The 18,447-nt window shown below is 40.0% G+C and overlaps 1 protein-coding gene across 2 annotated transcripts; it reads right to left on the bottom strand.

The window, feature by feature from the left end:
* Positions 1 to 12,720: 12,720 nt before the first annotated feature.
* On the bottom strand, positions 12,721 to 17,930 carry LOC134320303 (uncharacterized). 2 transcript variants are annotated; one of them, XM_063001661.1, is made up of 5 exons: positions 16,640 to 17,930; positions 16,042 to 16,303; positions 15,910 to 15,947; positions 15,737 to 15,806; positions 12,721 to 15,010 (listed from the first exon to the last, which is right to left on the bottom strand). In XM_063001661.1, exons 2-5 carry the CDS (start codon positions 16,295 to 16,297, stop codon positions 14,331 to 14,333), a joined length of 1,044 nt encoding a protein of 347 aa, XP_062857731.1. In that variant the 5' UTR covers positions 16,298 to 16,303; positions 16,640 to 17,930; the 3' UTR covers positions 12,721 to 14,330. The 2 variants fall into 2 exon arrangements, with proteins under 2 accessions (XP_062857731.1, XP_062857732.1); XM_063001662.1 differs by having other exon boundaries at positions 15,910 to 15,944.
* Between the last annotated feature and the right edge of the window lie 517 nt (positions 17,931 to 18,447).

Genomic DNA, 18,447 nt, shown 5'->3' with positions numbered 1-18,447 from the left:
GACTGTGAGCACTGTGAGTATATAACACATGATTTCTCATTATTTAAATATAAATGTATATGTGTTTTGTGTTTAATATATAATACAGGTTTGCTCGGGTTTTCCTGCATCATCAGTTTGAATGAGCACAGCTAGGCAGGTCAGACCTGATCAGATTCTTGCTGCTTGTGTCTTTCATTGCAGGAACTTTTGCTCTAAAATGTTTAGTTTTTATTGTTTAAATAAGATGTCAAAGCAGCAAGAAACACCACAAGGATGGAAGCTTGAATTTAAAGTGACTTAATCAGGGGTTGTCATTCGTTTCCATGTCAAGGTCCAACTTATCACTACAACAAAACGAACAAAACATTTGAAATGGTGGCATATAAGTAATAATAACAGCTCTCAAAATACTTTATTTATTTTCTTTTCACTAAGCAAATCATCTTGGTCAGGGTTGAGGTGGATTTACAGCACTCATAACCACCGGGCTCATGCGGAAGGTGGATTGCTGCAGGTATGAGAGTGTAAAGTGTGTGTTTGTTCAGTACAGTGTTGGTCAGTCAATTTTCACCACATATATCCACATTTGGACAAATTAATGTTTAAAGACAGCCAAAGGATGCTTTTAACCCATAATTTCTTAAACATTAATGTGAATAAGGTGGACGGTCCAAACCCCACGTTAATGAGTGCAGCACCATTGTGATTGATCAGCGTTCTTCTCTCTCCTGAAGGTCTCGTTTTACTTTAGAGCCACTTTTATTTCTTTTGTTTCTTTTTCATTAGACGTGAAGATTAAACTGTGCTCATTGGATTTAAATAAAGTCGACAGTCTTGCTTGAACAATGCGTGGTGTTTGAGTCTGAAACCTGAAGCAGGGTTACGGTTTAGACAAAAGTTTATGACCCTAGTTGGAGTGTGTAATGGTCCTGGGGGTTTCAGGTTTTAATAACACACTTCTTTGTGTAACATAAAAAATATAATAAATGTTATTTTTATTGATAGTTGAATACTAAAACTGTGAATCTTACAATCTGAAAGAACACCAAATTCATATCATATCAGTCACTTTCTGTTGAGGTAAAGTCTGTTAGTTGATTATTTCTCTCACCCAGGTAATCAAACTCACAGTACTAAATTTTAAATCAGTATAATGTTCATTGAATTAACAAAAATAATAACAGTTAATCAGTAAATTACATAACTAAGTGGTAATTATAGAAGTATAAATCTGTAGGTGAACTATTACTGGGAAATAATATATGATTATCTAGAGTGGATTGAATAGTGGGTAGAACCAGGAGGTTTAGAGCCTGATTGAAGCGTATAAAAAGGATTTGAAACCAAAGACTTCACCATGAGCACGTGAGACATGCGTACCTGTCGGCTGATGAAGGAAGTCTCTGCAGGAAGAGAACCGTAGTTGAATCACTTATGCTTATTTGAATTTATGGTTTAGTCCTTTAGCAGCATTCCGCTACATGGGCTAGTTTGATTGAGCCCATTACAAGTGCATGGACCAGTGGACCTAAAAAATCATTCTCGTTATAATTTTTGTGGAGTAGGGTGGTGGGGTGGTTGATTTGGCTTATGGGGGCATGTCTATCACATGACTAGAGGAGGAATGTAAAACAAGCCGATTTGTGCTTTAATCATGTGTTCTCCAGAACTGTCCACTTTTCTCTCAACAAGAACAGGTAAATAATGAGCGGTGTGTCTTTACTTTATTGAAAGAAGACAAAAGAAAATATCACATTTATCATTTGTGCACATGAATCATGTTACATATGTGATAAACAATAATGTAGAGAACATCTTCACTAAAAGTAAAATTTACTTCAGGTCACATCCAGGAAATAAACTTTTATTCTGTAAAACATAAATGAGTGGAGGGAATGATGATGAGATAAACTGAGATCACTGAGGTTTATTATTACATGTTTTCAGGTGTAAAAACAACTTAAACTGTGAAAACAAACTCTTTTCTCTGCATTTTTTTTAAGACGGCCAGAGCGGGGAGGAAAACCTCTAAAATGCACCTCAGACACAGATTGGTAGGAACCAGAGTCTCGTTATACTTGATGTGCTGCTCTTTAGGTTCTTTAGTACTTAACATGACTGTTGTGTGAATGTTGCTCACAAACATCTGATAATGAATCAGATTCATCATTTTGACCGAGTTTCTCCTTTCATCAGTGATGACCAGAATTTTACGTTCTCTACGTGCTTGGCTGTAGAACCTACTTCCTGATTCTTCCTCATCAGTTAGTGGTTTGTTGTACACCATGACATTTTCAGTTACAAAAAATGGGTACTCTTTGTTTTCCACCATATTTCTAATTGAGATGTTCTCAAGAACCTTGTTTAACTCTTTCTCACTCCCATCACATTGTTTCATTGCCCAATTCACAAGAACTCGCTCCTGCACTTTCTTCTAAGCTTTTCATTGTCCTTGTTCGTAGCTGAAGGTGCAGAACTACTGGCTAAGGGGTTCTTTTCCCACCTCACATGCCTGTAAATGATTCGACGGGTTGTAGTCTGTGTTCCTCTGAAAAAACAAATCCAGTAAACTTAAAGGGAATGTAGTGTCGTTCATTACATCAAGGAACCACCCAAGTTCATCGTTGTTTTTAATCTTATCCATGTCATCAGCATAAAAACACAGACTCTTTTTCAGCTTCTTATTTTTCAGATAATCCTCCAGAGCCTTCATTTCACCTTGATCGAGCTTCTTCTCCAGGTCATCAATCAGATTCTGGCTGTTTTTGGGATCAGAGACCCATTCGTCCAGTTTGGCCATGGTGGATACAGACCTGAGATCTGTTTTAAATTTAGACAATTTTCAGATAGTAAAAAAATCATCAACATAAAACATTTATTGTAAGATAACTAATGCCAAGTTCACACTACACGACTTTCCGAGTTATCAGGTCGCTGTACAGTTCACACTACATGACTGGATCTCTTGTAACCGGGAGTCTTTCAGGTGTGTCTGTATTTCACACTACAGGACTGATCGGTGATAGGGGGTTTCACACTACACCATCTATCACCAACTGGATCACCAACTTCTCTGGTCTCCCAAACTACGTTTTGTCACGAAAACACACGTGAGAAGTGACAAGGGGTTTAATGATACCACGTCCAAAAATACACTCAACAAGTAGCGAGCGATCAAAGTTTGTGTGCTGATGTGCAGCGTAAAATCAAAGAGGAAAAATAAATGAATCTGAGTGGATTTGGCAACACGACCAGCATGGATTGTTCTATAGTGAGTTGGAGGTTAATAAATATTGTTTGCAATGCAGCGTGGGTGTTTTGTAGAGAACAATAAGGTCAGAAATACTGTAAAACTCGTGTGTGTGCTGATGTATTCTGATATCAACTATATTACACCCCTGTACCACCTGTTAACACTCCTCCCCTGCGTTTCCCCTCACACCAGATCTTGCGTTCTTATTGGCTGTTCAACACTCACTGCCAGTTGGGCAACTCAGATCAGATATCTGACATACTAGAAATCTCGCTTTGACGAAAGCCGAGTTGTTCCCGAGCCGGCAAATCTAGCGCTGACCAGTCGCGAACGAAAATCAGGGCAAAAATCGTGTAGTGTGAACCAGGCATAAACGCACATGTACACCTACAGTGCTGTAAGAACCTTTTGGCTCCCCGTCTGTTTGAAAGTCTCAGTTACTGTATGTTTGTCACACTGAATGATTTCAGCTAAAGAAATAAAACATGAAATGAAACAAGTTGAGGCGCAGAGAACTTCTGAATAGAATTGCTGTACAGCGTTCTCTTTGTGTAACAGAGTTTCAGGTTGTATTTCTCAAAGCAGAGGCGATTTTCTGAAGTACTCCCGAGCCTAAGTGGCTGTATTTATCACAGTATCATGACTGTTTCTCATGCAATGATATCTGATAGCCCATTTTGTCCAAAAGGATTCTTGAACAGGTTCGGTTCAGGCTTCTTAAAACCTTGGTGCTTTTTAAAGAACTGGTAGCGTTTCCACCAGTAATTGGGAGCCGCAATGCGTCATAAACAGTGGGCGTGGCATGAGAAAAGTAACAGTACTAACACAATGGTGTAGCAGGTAGATTACCTGTGAGTGTTTGTGCTGTTTTTATAATTATCTATTAATATAATGAACTATTAAAAGATTTAGAAGGCGACTAGGTGTGAGACGATTGGTGAACCATTTGAAGGTTTCGTACATTTAACAGTGACTTCCACCCTCGACCCTCGATGGACTGAGACTGAGAATACACTGAATCTTTTCACAATATTATGTAGGGTAGATGGTGAATGACCCAAATTATTTGCAATCTTGCTTTGAGAAATGTTGTTTTTGTACTGACTGGCAATTCCTAATAAAGTTTTGAAGTTTTGAGCCATGACAGAAGCCCCCAGTTATAATATTTATAATATTTTTGAACTTACTTAGTGCAGCCATAGCTACATTAGTCTGGATCCTGCACATAATGAAAAAAAAAATTCAATAAAATACAGACTAAACCATAAATACAGCATGAAAAAGAATTTGCTCCTTCCTGATTTATTTAATTTTAGCGTATTTGTTTAAATAATACAGTTCTTGTCTTGTACTGTATATAAAATCAAATGACCCAGTGTGGAAAAATCTGGTCCTCAGACTTGGCACAGTTTTTTCCCCAAATACCCTGATACAACCCTCCTATTTCTGTCCGGGCTTGGGACCTGCGCTAAGATCGCAATCTCTGAATCCATGGTACATAAAACAAATCTTGTTTTTGGACTATTTTAATTGAACACAGGTTTAAAAAATTTTTTATCAAAATTGAAAAAAATTGTCAGTTTTCCCTCTGGTTTAACTTGGGTTTGTATTTGTGTGTGTGTGTGTGTGTGTGTGTGTGTGTGTGTGTGTGTGTGTGTGTGTGTGTGTAATAGAGAGGTTTTCCTTCACAGTGTCTCAGTTAGGATTGAATTCTGTGCACTTTGGCGCCGGTTACACAGCAGCGCTGCCTCCTCCAACACGTGTGAAGTTCTCTGTAGATTTCCTGTGTGTGTGTGTGGGTGTATTTTACTTTAAAGTTTTACTATTTTTAAATCTATTTAACAAGTCTTGGTTTATTTAAACTTGCTTTCATGCTCTGGTCATTATTTTTGTCACACTAATGTCACAGAAAGCCAAACAGAATCGTCAATAATGTGTTTCAGGCATCCACATACTTTTTATTTGTTTTATTTCCAGCGACAGAATCAACACAAAAAAAACTTTAAGAACATGGAAAATATAAACATAAAACTGTAAACTTTTCAGCTAATCATATTTCTAGACTAAACAGAGTTTTTACTTTCCGTCTAATGAAAGTTATGCCTGGTTCACACTACACGACTTTTGCCCAGATTTTCTGGTCGGCGCTCGGGAGCAACTCGGCGTTCGCTCTGCGATTGAAACTCGACTCTCAATCGCTATGTGTGAACTACTCAACAACTCGATCCAAACGACTGAAGAGAGATATCTAGCATGTCAGATATTTGAATCTGAGTTGCCCGACTGGCAATGAGTGCTGTGTCAAACAGCCAATGGGAACGCAAAATACGGTGTGAGGGGAAACGCAGGGGAGGAGTGTAAACAGGTGGGACAGGGGCGTAATATAGTTTATATCAGAATACATCAGCACACACACAACCTTTACAGTATTTCTGACCTTATCGTTCTCTACAAAACACCCACGCTGCATTGCAAACAATATTTATTAACCTCCAACTCACTACAGAACAATCCATGCTGGTCGTGTTGCCAAATCCACTCAGATTCATTTATTTTTCTCTTTGATTTTACGCTGCACATCAGCACACAAACTTTGATCGCTCGCTACTTGTTGACGTGCATTTTTGGACGTGGTATCATTAAACCCCTCGTCACTTCTCACGTTTGTTTTTGTGACAGAACGTAGTTTGGGAGAGCAGAGAAGCTCGCCTGCGATTCCAGTTGGTGATAGATGGTGTAGTGTGTGAAACCCCCTATCACCCATCAGTCATGTAGTGTAAAATACACACCGACCTGAAAGACTCCCGATTACAAGAGATCCAGTCGTGTAGTGAGAACTGTACAGCGACCTGACCACTTGGAAAGTCGTGTAGTGTGAACATAAGTAAACTTAAAACACCAATTAATCTTCATTATTAAACCTGTAGAGCTTTAAAAACACAAAGTTCTGATTTTAGAAGCTGTTGTTTGTGGTAAATCTTCACTTACCTTTCAGGTGGCTGGATTGTAGAGCTCAGAAGTAACTTCCTTATTCTATTATTCTCACACTAGTGGTGGGTGGATCGATCCAAATATCGATAGTATCGATACCAACGTTGGTACTGGAATCGGATCGATACCAACGTGATGGGATCGATACTTACGTTTCAGTTTTTTTCTCGGCTACATTCAGTACCTTTCTCCCGTTTTATCAAAAATTGGACTTGTGTGTGTGTGTGTGTGTGTGTGTGTGTGTGTGTGTGTGTGTGTGCAAACTAGAGCTGGGTGGTTCCTGAATCACCCGGGTTAATGATTCGAATCTTTGTACTGAATCAGGAATCACGAGTCTGAGATGTCAATGAACCTGGATCCTATAAGTCCTCTGACTGGCTGCTGTTAAGTACACAAGACCAGTGATCAGACTCACGGAAACACCGGGATGATTTGGCTGAACCGGCTTCACTCCAGTCCGTGAATCTCAGTAATAAGATAAATATTCTGATAAACAAGCGGTTAAACACACTGGTGTTCGTTATGTGGCTGATTTTATGCACGTTATTATTATTATTATTATTATTATTATTATTATTATTATTATTATTATTATCAGTAGTAGTGATGTAGATTAGTAATGCAGCATATTTCCTTGTAAGCAGAACAACAACAAAATATAGTTATATTATTATTATTATTATTAACATGCAAATGCTTACAGACTACTTAATTACTGTACCACTTAAGGAGTATCATAGCCCCCATGGTAATTTATTGACTGTTTGTTTTTGTGCCACTGTGGCTGCCTGACTGGGTGAAGTTAAAATGGCAATTTATTGTTGACCATCCCCCTTGAACCCTTGACCCATTAATATACCCATCTGATTGCTAGGTGAGTCCACCCCCCTCTCCCCCATGATCAAGATTCCACTTAGAAAAAAGTGTCAACTTGTCACTGACAGGAGAAGTGTGAGGAGACAAGAGAATTAAGAGAGAAGGATTTATTTACAGAAGACAAGAGCACGGAGGACAAGTGATATCTAGATGCATTTTCATGCAGTAAATCAATCGCAATCAAGATGTCAGTAAAGTGACTCAAGTGACTCAAATGACTCAAGTGAACCGGATCACATTACTGAGTGACTCAGATTAACCTGAGTCCATAAAATGAACCGAATTTAGCACCACTATCTTTTACATATTATGCCTGGTTCACACTACACGATTTTTGCCCTGATTTTCGCTCGGCGAAAACAAAAGAATATCACATTTATCATTTGTGCACATGAATCATGTTACATATGTGATAAAGAGTAATGTAGAGAACATCTTCACTAAAAGTAAAAATCATCAAAGCGTTTTGAAGATTGTACATTTACTTCAGGTCACATCCAGGAAATAAACTTTTACTCTATAAAACATAAATAAATGAACAGAATGATGTTCCACGTGCACTGAGATGAACTGAGATCACTGAGGTTTATTATTACTCGTTTGTTTTCTGGTGTGAAAACTTCTCTTTTCTCTGTTTTTTTTTTAAGACGGCCAGAGCGGGGAGGAAAACCTCTAAAATGCACCTCAGACACAGATTGGTAGGAACCAGAGTCTCGTTATACTTGATGTGCTGCTCTTTAGGTTCTTCGGGCCTTAACATGATTGTTGTGTCAATGTCACACAAAAACATCTGATAATTAATCAGATTCATCATTTTGACCGAGTTTCTCTTTTCATCAGTGATGACCAGGATTTTTTTGTTTGTCAATTTCTACTTTATTGTACTTCATGAGGTTTTTTTGTTCTTCAGTTAGTGGTTCGTTGTACACCATGACTTTTTCTGCTACAAGAAATGGGTACTCACTGTGTTCTACCACATTTCTTATTGAGATGTTCTCAAGAACCTTGCTTAACTCTTTCTCACTCCCATCACATAGTTTCATTGCCCAATCCAGAAGAACTCGGTGCTGTGTTTCCTTTCTTCTAAGCTTTTCATTGTCCTTGTTCAGAGCTGAAGGTGCAGAACTACTGGCTGAGGGTTCTTCTCCAACTTTTTATTTATTTTCCAACTCACAAATATGGTCATATTCTAGATGTCATCTGTTCTAATAATGGGATTGTCAGTAAATTCTCTGGGCACTCTACCGGCCTATCTGATCACCTCTTTATTTCCTTCTGTGCCTCCTTACCCGTTCCCAAGTCTCATCCCAAACTGCTACGTTCATACTGAAATCTCTCTGCTGCTGATCCCTCTTCCCTGTCTACTCTTCTTAGTGTGTCTCATTTCAATGACATCTGTTTACTTCACTCTCTCGATGAGGCTACACTATCATACAACACAACACTGGCAAGGATTTTTGACACCCTGGCACCGATTAAGTCCCGGTTTGTGCCTTCCTCTCATTCTGCACCCTGGTTCAACGGCGAGCTTCGTGCCCTCAAAACGTTGGGTCGGCGCCTAGAGCGGCGTTATAAGAAATCTGGCCTCACGGTTCATTTTTTGGCATTTACGGACCACGTGGCCGATTATAAAGCGGCCCTAAATAAAGCTCGCTGTTTGTACTACACTGAGGTGTTTAAAAAAGCTGGTCAAAATCCTAAACGGCTGTTCACCACAGTCAAAAAACTAGTATGCCCCCCCAGTGACCCAGTTGTCCCTTCCCCTGGTTTGTGTGAGGCCTTCCTTAACTTTTTTAGTGACAAGGTGTCAACTATCTATAGGGGGCTTCAGGGTGCACCTGCATATGCCCCATCCCATCTTTCGCTGGTGCCTGGTTCTGAACTTTTCTCTTTGTTCCTACCAGTTGATTTTGCTGAAGTTTCACAAATCATCACTAAGTCAAAGTCTACCACATCCGCCCGTCTAGACCCAATCCCTACCTTCCTCCTTCAGTCCTCTGTGCCTGCTTTTGCTGCCCCTATCTGTCACATGGTCAATTTATCACTTTCTTCTGGCTATGTTCCTCCATCATGGAAACTCGCTGCAGTCGAAAGAGTCGTGGCATCCCAGCTGCTTGATTTCTTAAATTCTAATCACCTGCTCGAAGATTTTCAATCTGGTTTCCGTCCATATCATAGTACAGAGACTGCATTGCTTTGCGTTTTAAATGACCTCCTTCTGTTCGCTGACAAAAGGCTGGTCTCTATGCTTCTACTTCTCGAACTCACTGCCGCATTTGATACTATAAACCACACTATTCTTCTGTCCAGACTGTCCAATATTGGTCTTTCCGGCCTGCCACTTGCATGGTTTAAATCATACCTCTCTGACAGGCAACATTTTGTGCAGCTAGGGTGCCATGTCTCAAATAATGCATACATACATCAGGGTGTGCCGCAGGGCTCGGTCCTTGGACCATTGCTATTTATTCTATACATCTCTCCCCTGGGTGAAATTTTCCGAAATCACGGGTTAAAATTCCACTGCTACACGGACGACACACAGATTTATCTTAGCCTTAGGCCCTCTGATCCCTTTCCTCCTACTGCTCTCTCCAGGTGTCTTCAAGATCTCATCCTATGGCTGCGGGTGAATTATCTTCAATTAAATACTGATAAAACTGAGCTTCTGTATATTGGCTCGAAAGCTGCACTTTCCTCTTTCTCTTGCCCTGTTCTTCTCATTGGGAACACCTCTGTTTTTCCTGCTGCTACTGCACGGAACCTTGGTGTGACAGTCGACCCTCTCCTAACTTTTCAGCCCTACATCCGCTCCATCACAAAGTCTGCTTACTTCCACCTACGTAACATTTCTCGTCTTCGCCCCATGATTTCACCTCAGACAGCAGAGCTTTTGGTCCATGCTTTTGTTACTTCTCGGCTGGACTATTGCAACTCACTGCTCTATGGTCTTCCTAACAAGTCGATACGCCCTCTACAACTTATTCAAAATGCTGCGGCCAGGATCCTCACATCCACTCGAAAACACGACTATATCACCCCGGTTTTGGAGCAATTGCATTGGCTCCCTGTGCATAAACGCCTCCAATTTAAAATACTACTCCTTACTTTTAAAGCCCTTCATGGACTTGCCCCGGTCTACCTCTACCATCTGCTGACACCTTACAAACCCAGGCGTTCACTCAGGTCCTCCAATGCTGGCCTGCTGGCCACACCTAGATTTAGGCTGTCAACCTTGGGTGGCAGATCATTTAGTGTGGCTGCCCCCACTCTGTGGAACGCTCTCCCTTCTTCTCTTCGCTCTGTCTCTTCACTTCCACAATTTACATCTCTGTTAAAAACCCATCTCTTCAATTAACTATGTTTTCTTTTGTACCTCACTGAACTGTTTATTGTTCGATGTAAAGCGACCTTGGGTATCTTGAAAGGCGCTATATAAATTTAAAGTATTATTATTATTATTCTCCCACCTCACACACCTGTAAATGATTCGGTAGGTCTGTGTCCTTCTGAAAAAACAAATCCAGTAAACCTAAAGGGAATTTAGTACCGTTCATCACATCAAGGAACCACCCAAGTTCATCGTTGTTTCTAATCTTATCCATGTCATCAGCAGTGAGACACAGGGTGTGTTCGAAAAGCTAGTGTGCTGTCTACATAGGCAGCATTTTACGTCATCCTGTGCGCGCTCCCGAGAAGGAGGCTGTTCGAAATCCTAGATGCCTTAAAATCCTCACTTCTGAGGCATCTTATTATTTCAATGTTATTTTGGCTCAAGAACGAGTGAGCTCCGACGCTGCCTTAGTGATCAAGACAATCCCAGCATTCATGGCTGACGGGGCGGAGAAACGAATGGAGTTATTTTCAAACGTAAATAAAATATTACTGATTTTTAACTTGTATAAACTTGTACCGAGTGTTTTTATTTGCAAGTTCGGGCTTGTCAGGAAATTTAACCGTTATCGGTACATGAAGGGAGATGTTATTGACGTTAGCGTGCTGTGCTACCTCAGTTTATTGGTTTTAATGGCAAGATGCTAAATGCTAAACGTGAAATGCTAAACCCGATGTTATCGCTATCTAAGTAGTGCGTTCGAATAACCTGCCTTTTAAGTCACTGACTTATTAGAATACTCTCTACTAAGTCAGCTGCCTATGTAGACAGTAAGACAGCAAGGCAGCTCCCTAGGTTTTCGAACACACCCACAGACTCTTTTTCAGCTTCATGTCTTTCAGATAATCCTCCAGACCCTCCATTATACCCTGAGCGAGCTTCTCCTTCAGGTCATCAATCAGGTTTTGGCTGATTCTGGGATCAGAGACCCATTCTTCCAGTTTGGCAGTGGTGGATACAGACCTGAGATCTGTTTCAAATTGGATAGTGAAAAACCATCAATATAAAACATTTATTTTTAATTGACTAAAGCAAACAGTAACTGACTGTTTCTCATGCAATATCTGAGGGCATGAAAGTCTCGTACATTTAAAAGTGGCTTCCAGCCTTGCCCTACATCGACTGAGATTGTGAGTTCCCTGAATCTTTTTACAATATTATGTAGGGTAGATGGTGAATGACCCACATTATTTGCAATCTTGCTTTGAGAAATGTTTTTTTTTAACTGACTGGCAATTCTGAATAAAGTTTAGAAGTTTTGAGCCATGGCAGAACCCCTCAGTTTTATTATTTATAATATTTATAATATTTCTGAACTTACTTATTGCACCCATAGCTTCGTCAGTCTGGATCCTGCACATAACGAGAAAAAAAATTAATAAAACTAAACTTTGTGAATCCATGGTACATAAAAACAATAAAAATTTATTATATAAAAATCTTGTCTTTGGACTTTTTTAATTGCACGCAAGTTTTAAAAATGGAAATAATCGTTGTTTCACTGAACTGAGGTAGAATAGAGGTGATTCTTCACAGGGTGTCAGTTAGGATTGAATTCTGTGCAATTTGGCGGCCTCTGCCGGTTACACACAGCGCTGCCTCTTCAGACACGTGTGAAGTTCTCTGTAGGTTTCCTGTAGTTCGTGGGTGTGGGTTATTTTACTTTAAAGTTTTACTATTTTTAAATCTAATTAACAAATCTTGGTTTATTTAAACTTGCTCTCATGCTCTGGTCATTATTTTTGTCACACTAATGTTACAGAAAGCCAAACAAAAACGTCAATAATTAGTTTCAGGCGTCCACATACTTTTTATTTGTTTTTATTTCCAATAAGTGACAGAATCAACACAAAAAACTTAAATAAAAGGGAAAAATTTAACATGAAACTGTACATTTTGCAGCTAATCATATCTCTTGACTACATAGAATCTGTCTGATGTAAGTAAGTAAACTTAAAACAGTAAATAATCTCCATTATTAAACCTGTAGAGCTTTAAAAACACAAAGTTTTGATTTTAGAAGCTGATCTCTGTGGTAAATCTTCACTTACCTTTGTGGTGGTTGGATTGTGGAGCTCTGTGTTAGTTTACCGAGGTTCTTGTGACCCTCACTGCGGTTGGAATAATAAAGTGTGTGGACGTCATAATGAGGCAAAGTCCAACACTGCTGAAAACTACTGGAATCATATCATGACATGAGTGATAAAAAAGATAAAATGCTCAGTTTTATTCTTGGGATTTTATTAATATTAACAGCTGATCTTATACAGTGACTGAATTAGTGGAACATAAACTTTAAAACGTTCAGCTTCAGTTTTCTGTGCAGGACACCAAAGTACACAGTGGCAGCTTGGCAGTGGTGGGGCTTAAACCAGTGACCTTTTGATCTAGTACCTTTACTACTGAGCTACCACTGCCCTGTCAAACCTAAAAAAACATAAAAAATGAGATTTCTTTTCTTCTTTCGGCTGCTCCTGTATGTAGGAGTCGTGTGTGATTAAAAACCCTGGTACGATGTTCTTCTGTTGGAATGCGGTCTCAGAAGGTTGGAATGATTTTTTCAGTCTGTCTGATATTAAAAGTAGTTTGATTTGAAACTTCTGTGTGACAAATATGCAAAAATAGGAGAAATTTTACAGCTTTGTGCAGGTATTGTTTTAAAAATCAATAAAAGAAATAAAAAAACAGTAAATATTTTTTTTCTGAGTATTTTCAGCACAGACGTCCTTAATCAGCCAGTCGACGAGTGTGGAAACAAAACAATGGATTAAAAAACATTCATGATCGGGGCTGCAGTGTGAAGCCGTGAACGTTAAAGACTCAAAATATTGAGAAATAATCAAAATCTTGGATTATATCTGAACAAATGGACGTATTTTCCCAGCGTAAGATGACAGTTTGGGTTTGTAACCTAGGCAAAACTCCTGTTCCATGTACTGTTCTCTGATCCTCCACAAATACACTAACGAGGATTTTCTTTCCGCCCTTGGATCGTTTTCAGATACGAGTCCAGTCTTTCTTTTCTTTGAATATTTTTGAACACAGCGAGAGCAGGAGCGAACACCTCCAGGATGCTCCTCAGGCAGCGATTTACAGGAACCTCGGACTCCTCAAAGCCGATCTGCTTCTCTTTAGGCTCTTTAGAACCTAAGAGGACAGTTTTCTGAATGTCACACACAAACATCTGATAATGGATCAGACTTGTGGTCTCTGTGGAGTTCTTCTTCTCATCCTTCACGACGATGATCTGTTCTTCACCAGTTTGTGGGTTCTTAAACACTGTGATGTTTTCAGCTATGAAGAACGGGTACTCGCTGTGTTCTACTACGTGTTTTACTGAGATACGGTCGAATAATTTCTTGAACTCCTCCTCACTGCCGCTGCATTGATTCATTAACCAGTTACAAAGCACAGTGCCGTACTGCTCGATTCTTCTGTTCGGCTGTCCTTCCACGTTCCTCCTCTTCTCTCTTTTTGGTTTTGGGTTCTTTAATGAAGACATGTTGGAGCAGTTGGCTTTCTTAAGCTCTTCACCCGTGTTCCTTAGTGTGTCCGTGCGTTTTTCTAGCCGTCCACCATCTGCGGACTGTAGTTGAAGGTCTCGGCTCCAAGTACTAGGGGGAACGTCTTCAAGCTTTGGAAAAATGATCATTCCTTGTGGTCCATCCGGCTCATCAAAATCATCTCCATGATTGTAACTGCTCTGCTGCTTATCTTCTGGCTCCAAACCTTCCACAACCAGACCACCGCTCTTTCTTCAAATGAGGTATCGACTTTGTCCTGTAGCTTGGACTGTAGCTGGACAACTTGCTCTTTTTGGCAAACAGAGGAACATTAAAAAAGGTTTTGAGAGGATGTTTGAGGAGGACAGTCAGTGTCGTCCATTTCCTGCTTTTCTTTTAATTCCCTGGTTCCTCCACTGCTTCTGACAGCTTGCTGAATCTGATCTGCGTTTTCTGTTGGGTGTGGAACGTCCGCTTTGAAGTCTAGGTCTGCGCTTTTGGACTCGTAATCCGTGACCTCCATGTTGTGTGTGTGACTGACATCAGTGACACCTTCACATATGAACACGTCCTCATTTGGGAACACAGTGTGAGGAAACACTCTGCTATTAAAACTTGAGCTGCATGAAGATCCGTATCCACTGCTGTTCAAATCATCTGCATTATGGTTTATGGAGTCGTCGTAATTACTGTACTGTTCAGGCTTTTTCTTGGCTGTTGAGGCCTTACTTCTGACCTTCTCAAAAAAGTGGTCAAGTGTATTTTTAGGAAATTTGGCTCCTTTAACGTCTGTAAGAAATGAACGAAGATCTTTTCTCTGTCTGATCTCGTTGATCTCTTTAGCAGTGAGACACAGACTCTTTTTCAGCTTTATGTCCTTCAGATAATCCTCCAAACCCTCCATTTCACCCTGAGCAAGCTTCTCCTTCAGGTCATTAACCAGTTTTTCACTGATTTTAGGATCAGAGACCCAGTCGTCCAGTTTGGCCATGGTGGATAAGGTCTTGAGATCTGTTTCAAAACCACACAAAGTTGTTGTTAATAAAATACACTTACATTTCCTGACTTGGTAGAGCATTTAAACAATTAATCATTAAAGATCAAATTAACAAAAATGTCAATGTGTGTGTTTACCAATTAATGTAAAACATTTACTAATAAAAAATCTTAAATGTCAGAATTGCAGCAATTTAATTCCACATCCGACTACAATCGACAGAAATCTTCAAAAGTAATAATAATAATAACAGTAATAATAATAGTAATAATAATAATGTTTTGATTATATAGCACCTTTCACAGTCTCAAGGTCACTTTACAGTAGAGGGAAAAACCAAAATACTGACTAAAAAGAAAAGTCTAGAGATTTAAAAAAGTGATATAAGAACAATCTTGGGGTGGAGAGTTTCAGGGCTTAGGAGCAACAGCACTGAAAGATCTGCCACCCTTGAGGACAGTTTAGTCAGAGGCGTAGAGAGGAACCTTCCACCGGAGGACCTTAAGGAGCGAGAGGGAGTGTAGGGGTGTAAGAGCTCTTAAACAAAAGCTGGGGCCAGACCATGGAGAGCTTTAAATGTAAGAAACAGAATTTTGAATTTGATGCATGATGTGATTGAAAGCCAGTGCAATTCTCTGATTTCAAACAGTGAAAGAGAAACTGGGAAAAAAACAGAGAAAAGACGAAAAGCAGATGAGAAGTGGCAGCAAGATGCGCACAACATACTCTGAACTCAGTACCTGGTGATGTTTGGAGATCACAATCTGTTTCATCCATGGCTTCATGGTTCTGGATTCTCTGTCTTTTTTCCTATGTGGGTTCACCAGAGAGAAAATGTGACTCTAATACAATTCTAAATGTCTATAAATCCCAGAGTTACAAACAGAACCGAAGCTTTCACCACGTTACTCACTCTCGAGTGGCTCGGTTCCGGAGTCTCTGTCTTTTCTGCTTTAAAATAAAAAGAACATGAATAACTGAGAATTCAGAAAATGTTCCATCTTTTTAATCTTCAGGATGAATCACACCGCATGAAGCTACTTACCCAGATCTTCCATCACATGAGACTCGTGTCTCTTCAGCCATTCTAATGTTAATTCATAGGCCTTACTGCTGTTCAGATGCTTATAAACTGTCCTCATCTGCTCCTCTTCTGGTTTCTGGCTACTGATCTCATTCAATGCTTCCTTAGAAATCACTTCCTTCTCAAGCAGACAATCAGCCAGACCGTTTACGCTCTTCACTCGGCCCACGATTTCACTCCTGTGGACCTTCAGGAACCGTTCGGCGGGGGACGCCATCTTCACCTGTTCAAAATCAACCACAATGTCGGTGCACTTTTTTATATTGAAGCATCTGTAATGGTTAAGTGGGTCAAACTGGTTAAGAGTAAGTCAGCATGAATCGAGCTTCAGCAACATTCACACCAAACTCCTCGCCCTGTGTCATGATGGACCTCACTCTCTCGATCTAAATAAATCTGAATCGTGAACTGGTTCTGTTCAGGCTTTTAAGAATCTCTGTACTATTCTGAGAACCGCCGGTGCTATTGGACCCGAGGATGTGTCACCAGCAGACGGGGCGCTGCACAATGCACGGCTGGAGTAAACATGAGCAAGAAGCCGAAGGAGTGCATAGATTACCTGTGAGGATTTGTGCAGCTGTTACAGATGTACAGGCAGTATGGATCAACTATTTGTGATAAGAGAACGTTCTTGTTCCTCTACAGCCTGACACGCCCTCAGATGTTGGCACGGCATGTTGAAGACAAAAAAGAGTGATTAGGTTTACAAACTAAAACACTGTTTGAAAATGGCTGTTTGTGCACAGAAATAAAGGAAAGGCCCTTCACCATACTGTTGCTATAAATATGAGAATATTTTATTTATTTGATGTTATTGATGTATAACTGATGTGCCTGTTAGAACCGTTAAAGAGTGAGAACAGCAAAAAAATCAGATTGTCCTATTTTCTATGCAAAATACTAATTCACTGGGCAAATGGCAGGAAACACCCTGGACAGGTCGCCAGTCCATCACAGAACACACACACACACACACGAGTAAATTTTGCAGCTCCAGTTGTTTTTGCGTGTGTGAGAGAAAACCCGGAGAACCTGATGGAAACCCACACTGACCCCTGCTCACCCAGCCTGCTAAGAAATCGAACCCAGGACTTTCTTGCTGTGACGCAACAGCACTACCCTTTGCGCCACTCTGCCACAAAAAATAATAATTTTGTTCATTGTTTATTACATGAATGTAACTGTTGGGTAGAAATGGCGTCAGTATAAACAAAATATGTCTTTTTCTCCACTTAGGGCTGTAATTCATGTTATTATCACAGTTCAGCAATATTCTTTTACATTAGATCAGTGCTTTTAGATCAGTGTTTCCTGTTTACATGGTTTCTTTCTAATAACACTGTGATATACAGCATCATAACTAACAAATGAATAGTTACATAAATAAATGAATCACTGAATATAAGGAGATGCACATTAATAGTCCAGAATTTTATCTTCAGGGGCAGTGATAGCTCAGTGGTTAAGGTACTGGACTAGTAATCAGAAGGTTGCCGGTTCAAGCCCCACCACTGCTAAGTTGCCACTGTTGGGCCCCTGAGCAAGACCATTAACCTCAACTGCTCAAAATCATGTTCAGGTCATAATTGTGAGTCGCTTTGGATAAAAGTGTCTGCTAAATGCCGAAAATGTAGATAAGAATCGTGTTTTTGGTGCAAGATATAAACTTTCACTTTCAGTTTAGTAACACATTTATTCATTATATTAGTTTAAGCATATTTTACACGACAGTGTTAATAAATTATTATTAACACGTAATAAATTAACAATAATAAATGTTTCATTTTGCAGCCGTAATAAAGAAAAGCATTTCTCACATCAGCAGCGTGAATATTAAACGTTCTTACCTGGCGGAGATCAGACTGTAGAGCAAAGAGGAAATGCCCTGCTCCTGATTGTGTCAGATAGAATAAAGGTAAAAAATGTCACACAGAGAGACGAACTTCAGACTCGTGTCAGGACTCGTCACGTGTGGGAGGAGAAACCAACATGGAACCTTCATTCATTTCTTTATTCAGACCTTCAACTGCTTTAGGGACAACTGTTTGAGGGACAGTGGTAGCCTAGTGGGTAGAGCTTTGGACTATCAACCGGAAGATTGGTGGTTCAAATCCAGGCTCTGCTATTCAGCCACTGTTGGGTCCTTGAGCAAGGCCCTTAACCCTGTCTGCTCCAGGGGTGCTGTATGATGGCTGACCCTGCGCTCTGACCCCAGCTCCCTGTACAACTGTATACGTATATATGACAAATAAAGTATATCTTCTTTTCATTGTCAGAGTCACAGTGGGTCAGGCACCATGCCCGGACACTGTGTGCAAGACATAAATGCGCTCTTTTAATAAAATGTGCTCCAATTCTCACAAACTC

The sequence above is a fragment of the Trichomycterus rosablanca genome, chromosome 9, assembly GCF_030014385.1.
Source record: "Trichomycterus rosablanca isolate fTriRos1 chromosome 9, fTriRos1.hap1, whole genome shotgun sequence".
NCBI classification, from domain to species: domain Eukaryota; kingdom Metazoa; phylum Chordata; class Actinopteri; order Siluriformes; family Trichomycteridae; genus Trichomycterus; species Trichomycterus rosablanca.
The sequence above is the reverse complement of the archived record's forward strand: the minus strand, read 5'-3'. Positions and strand labels throughout refer to the sequence as shown.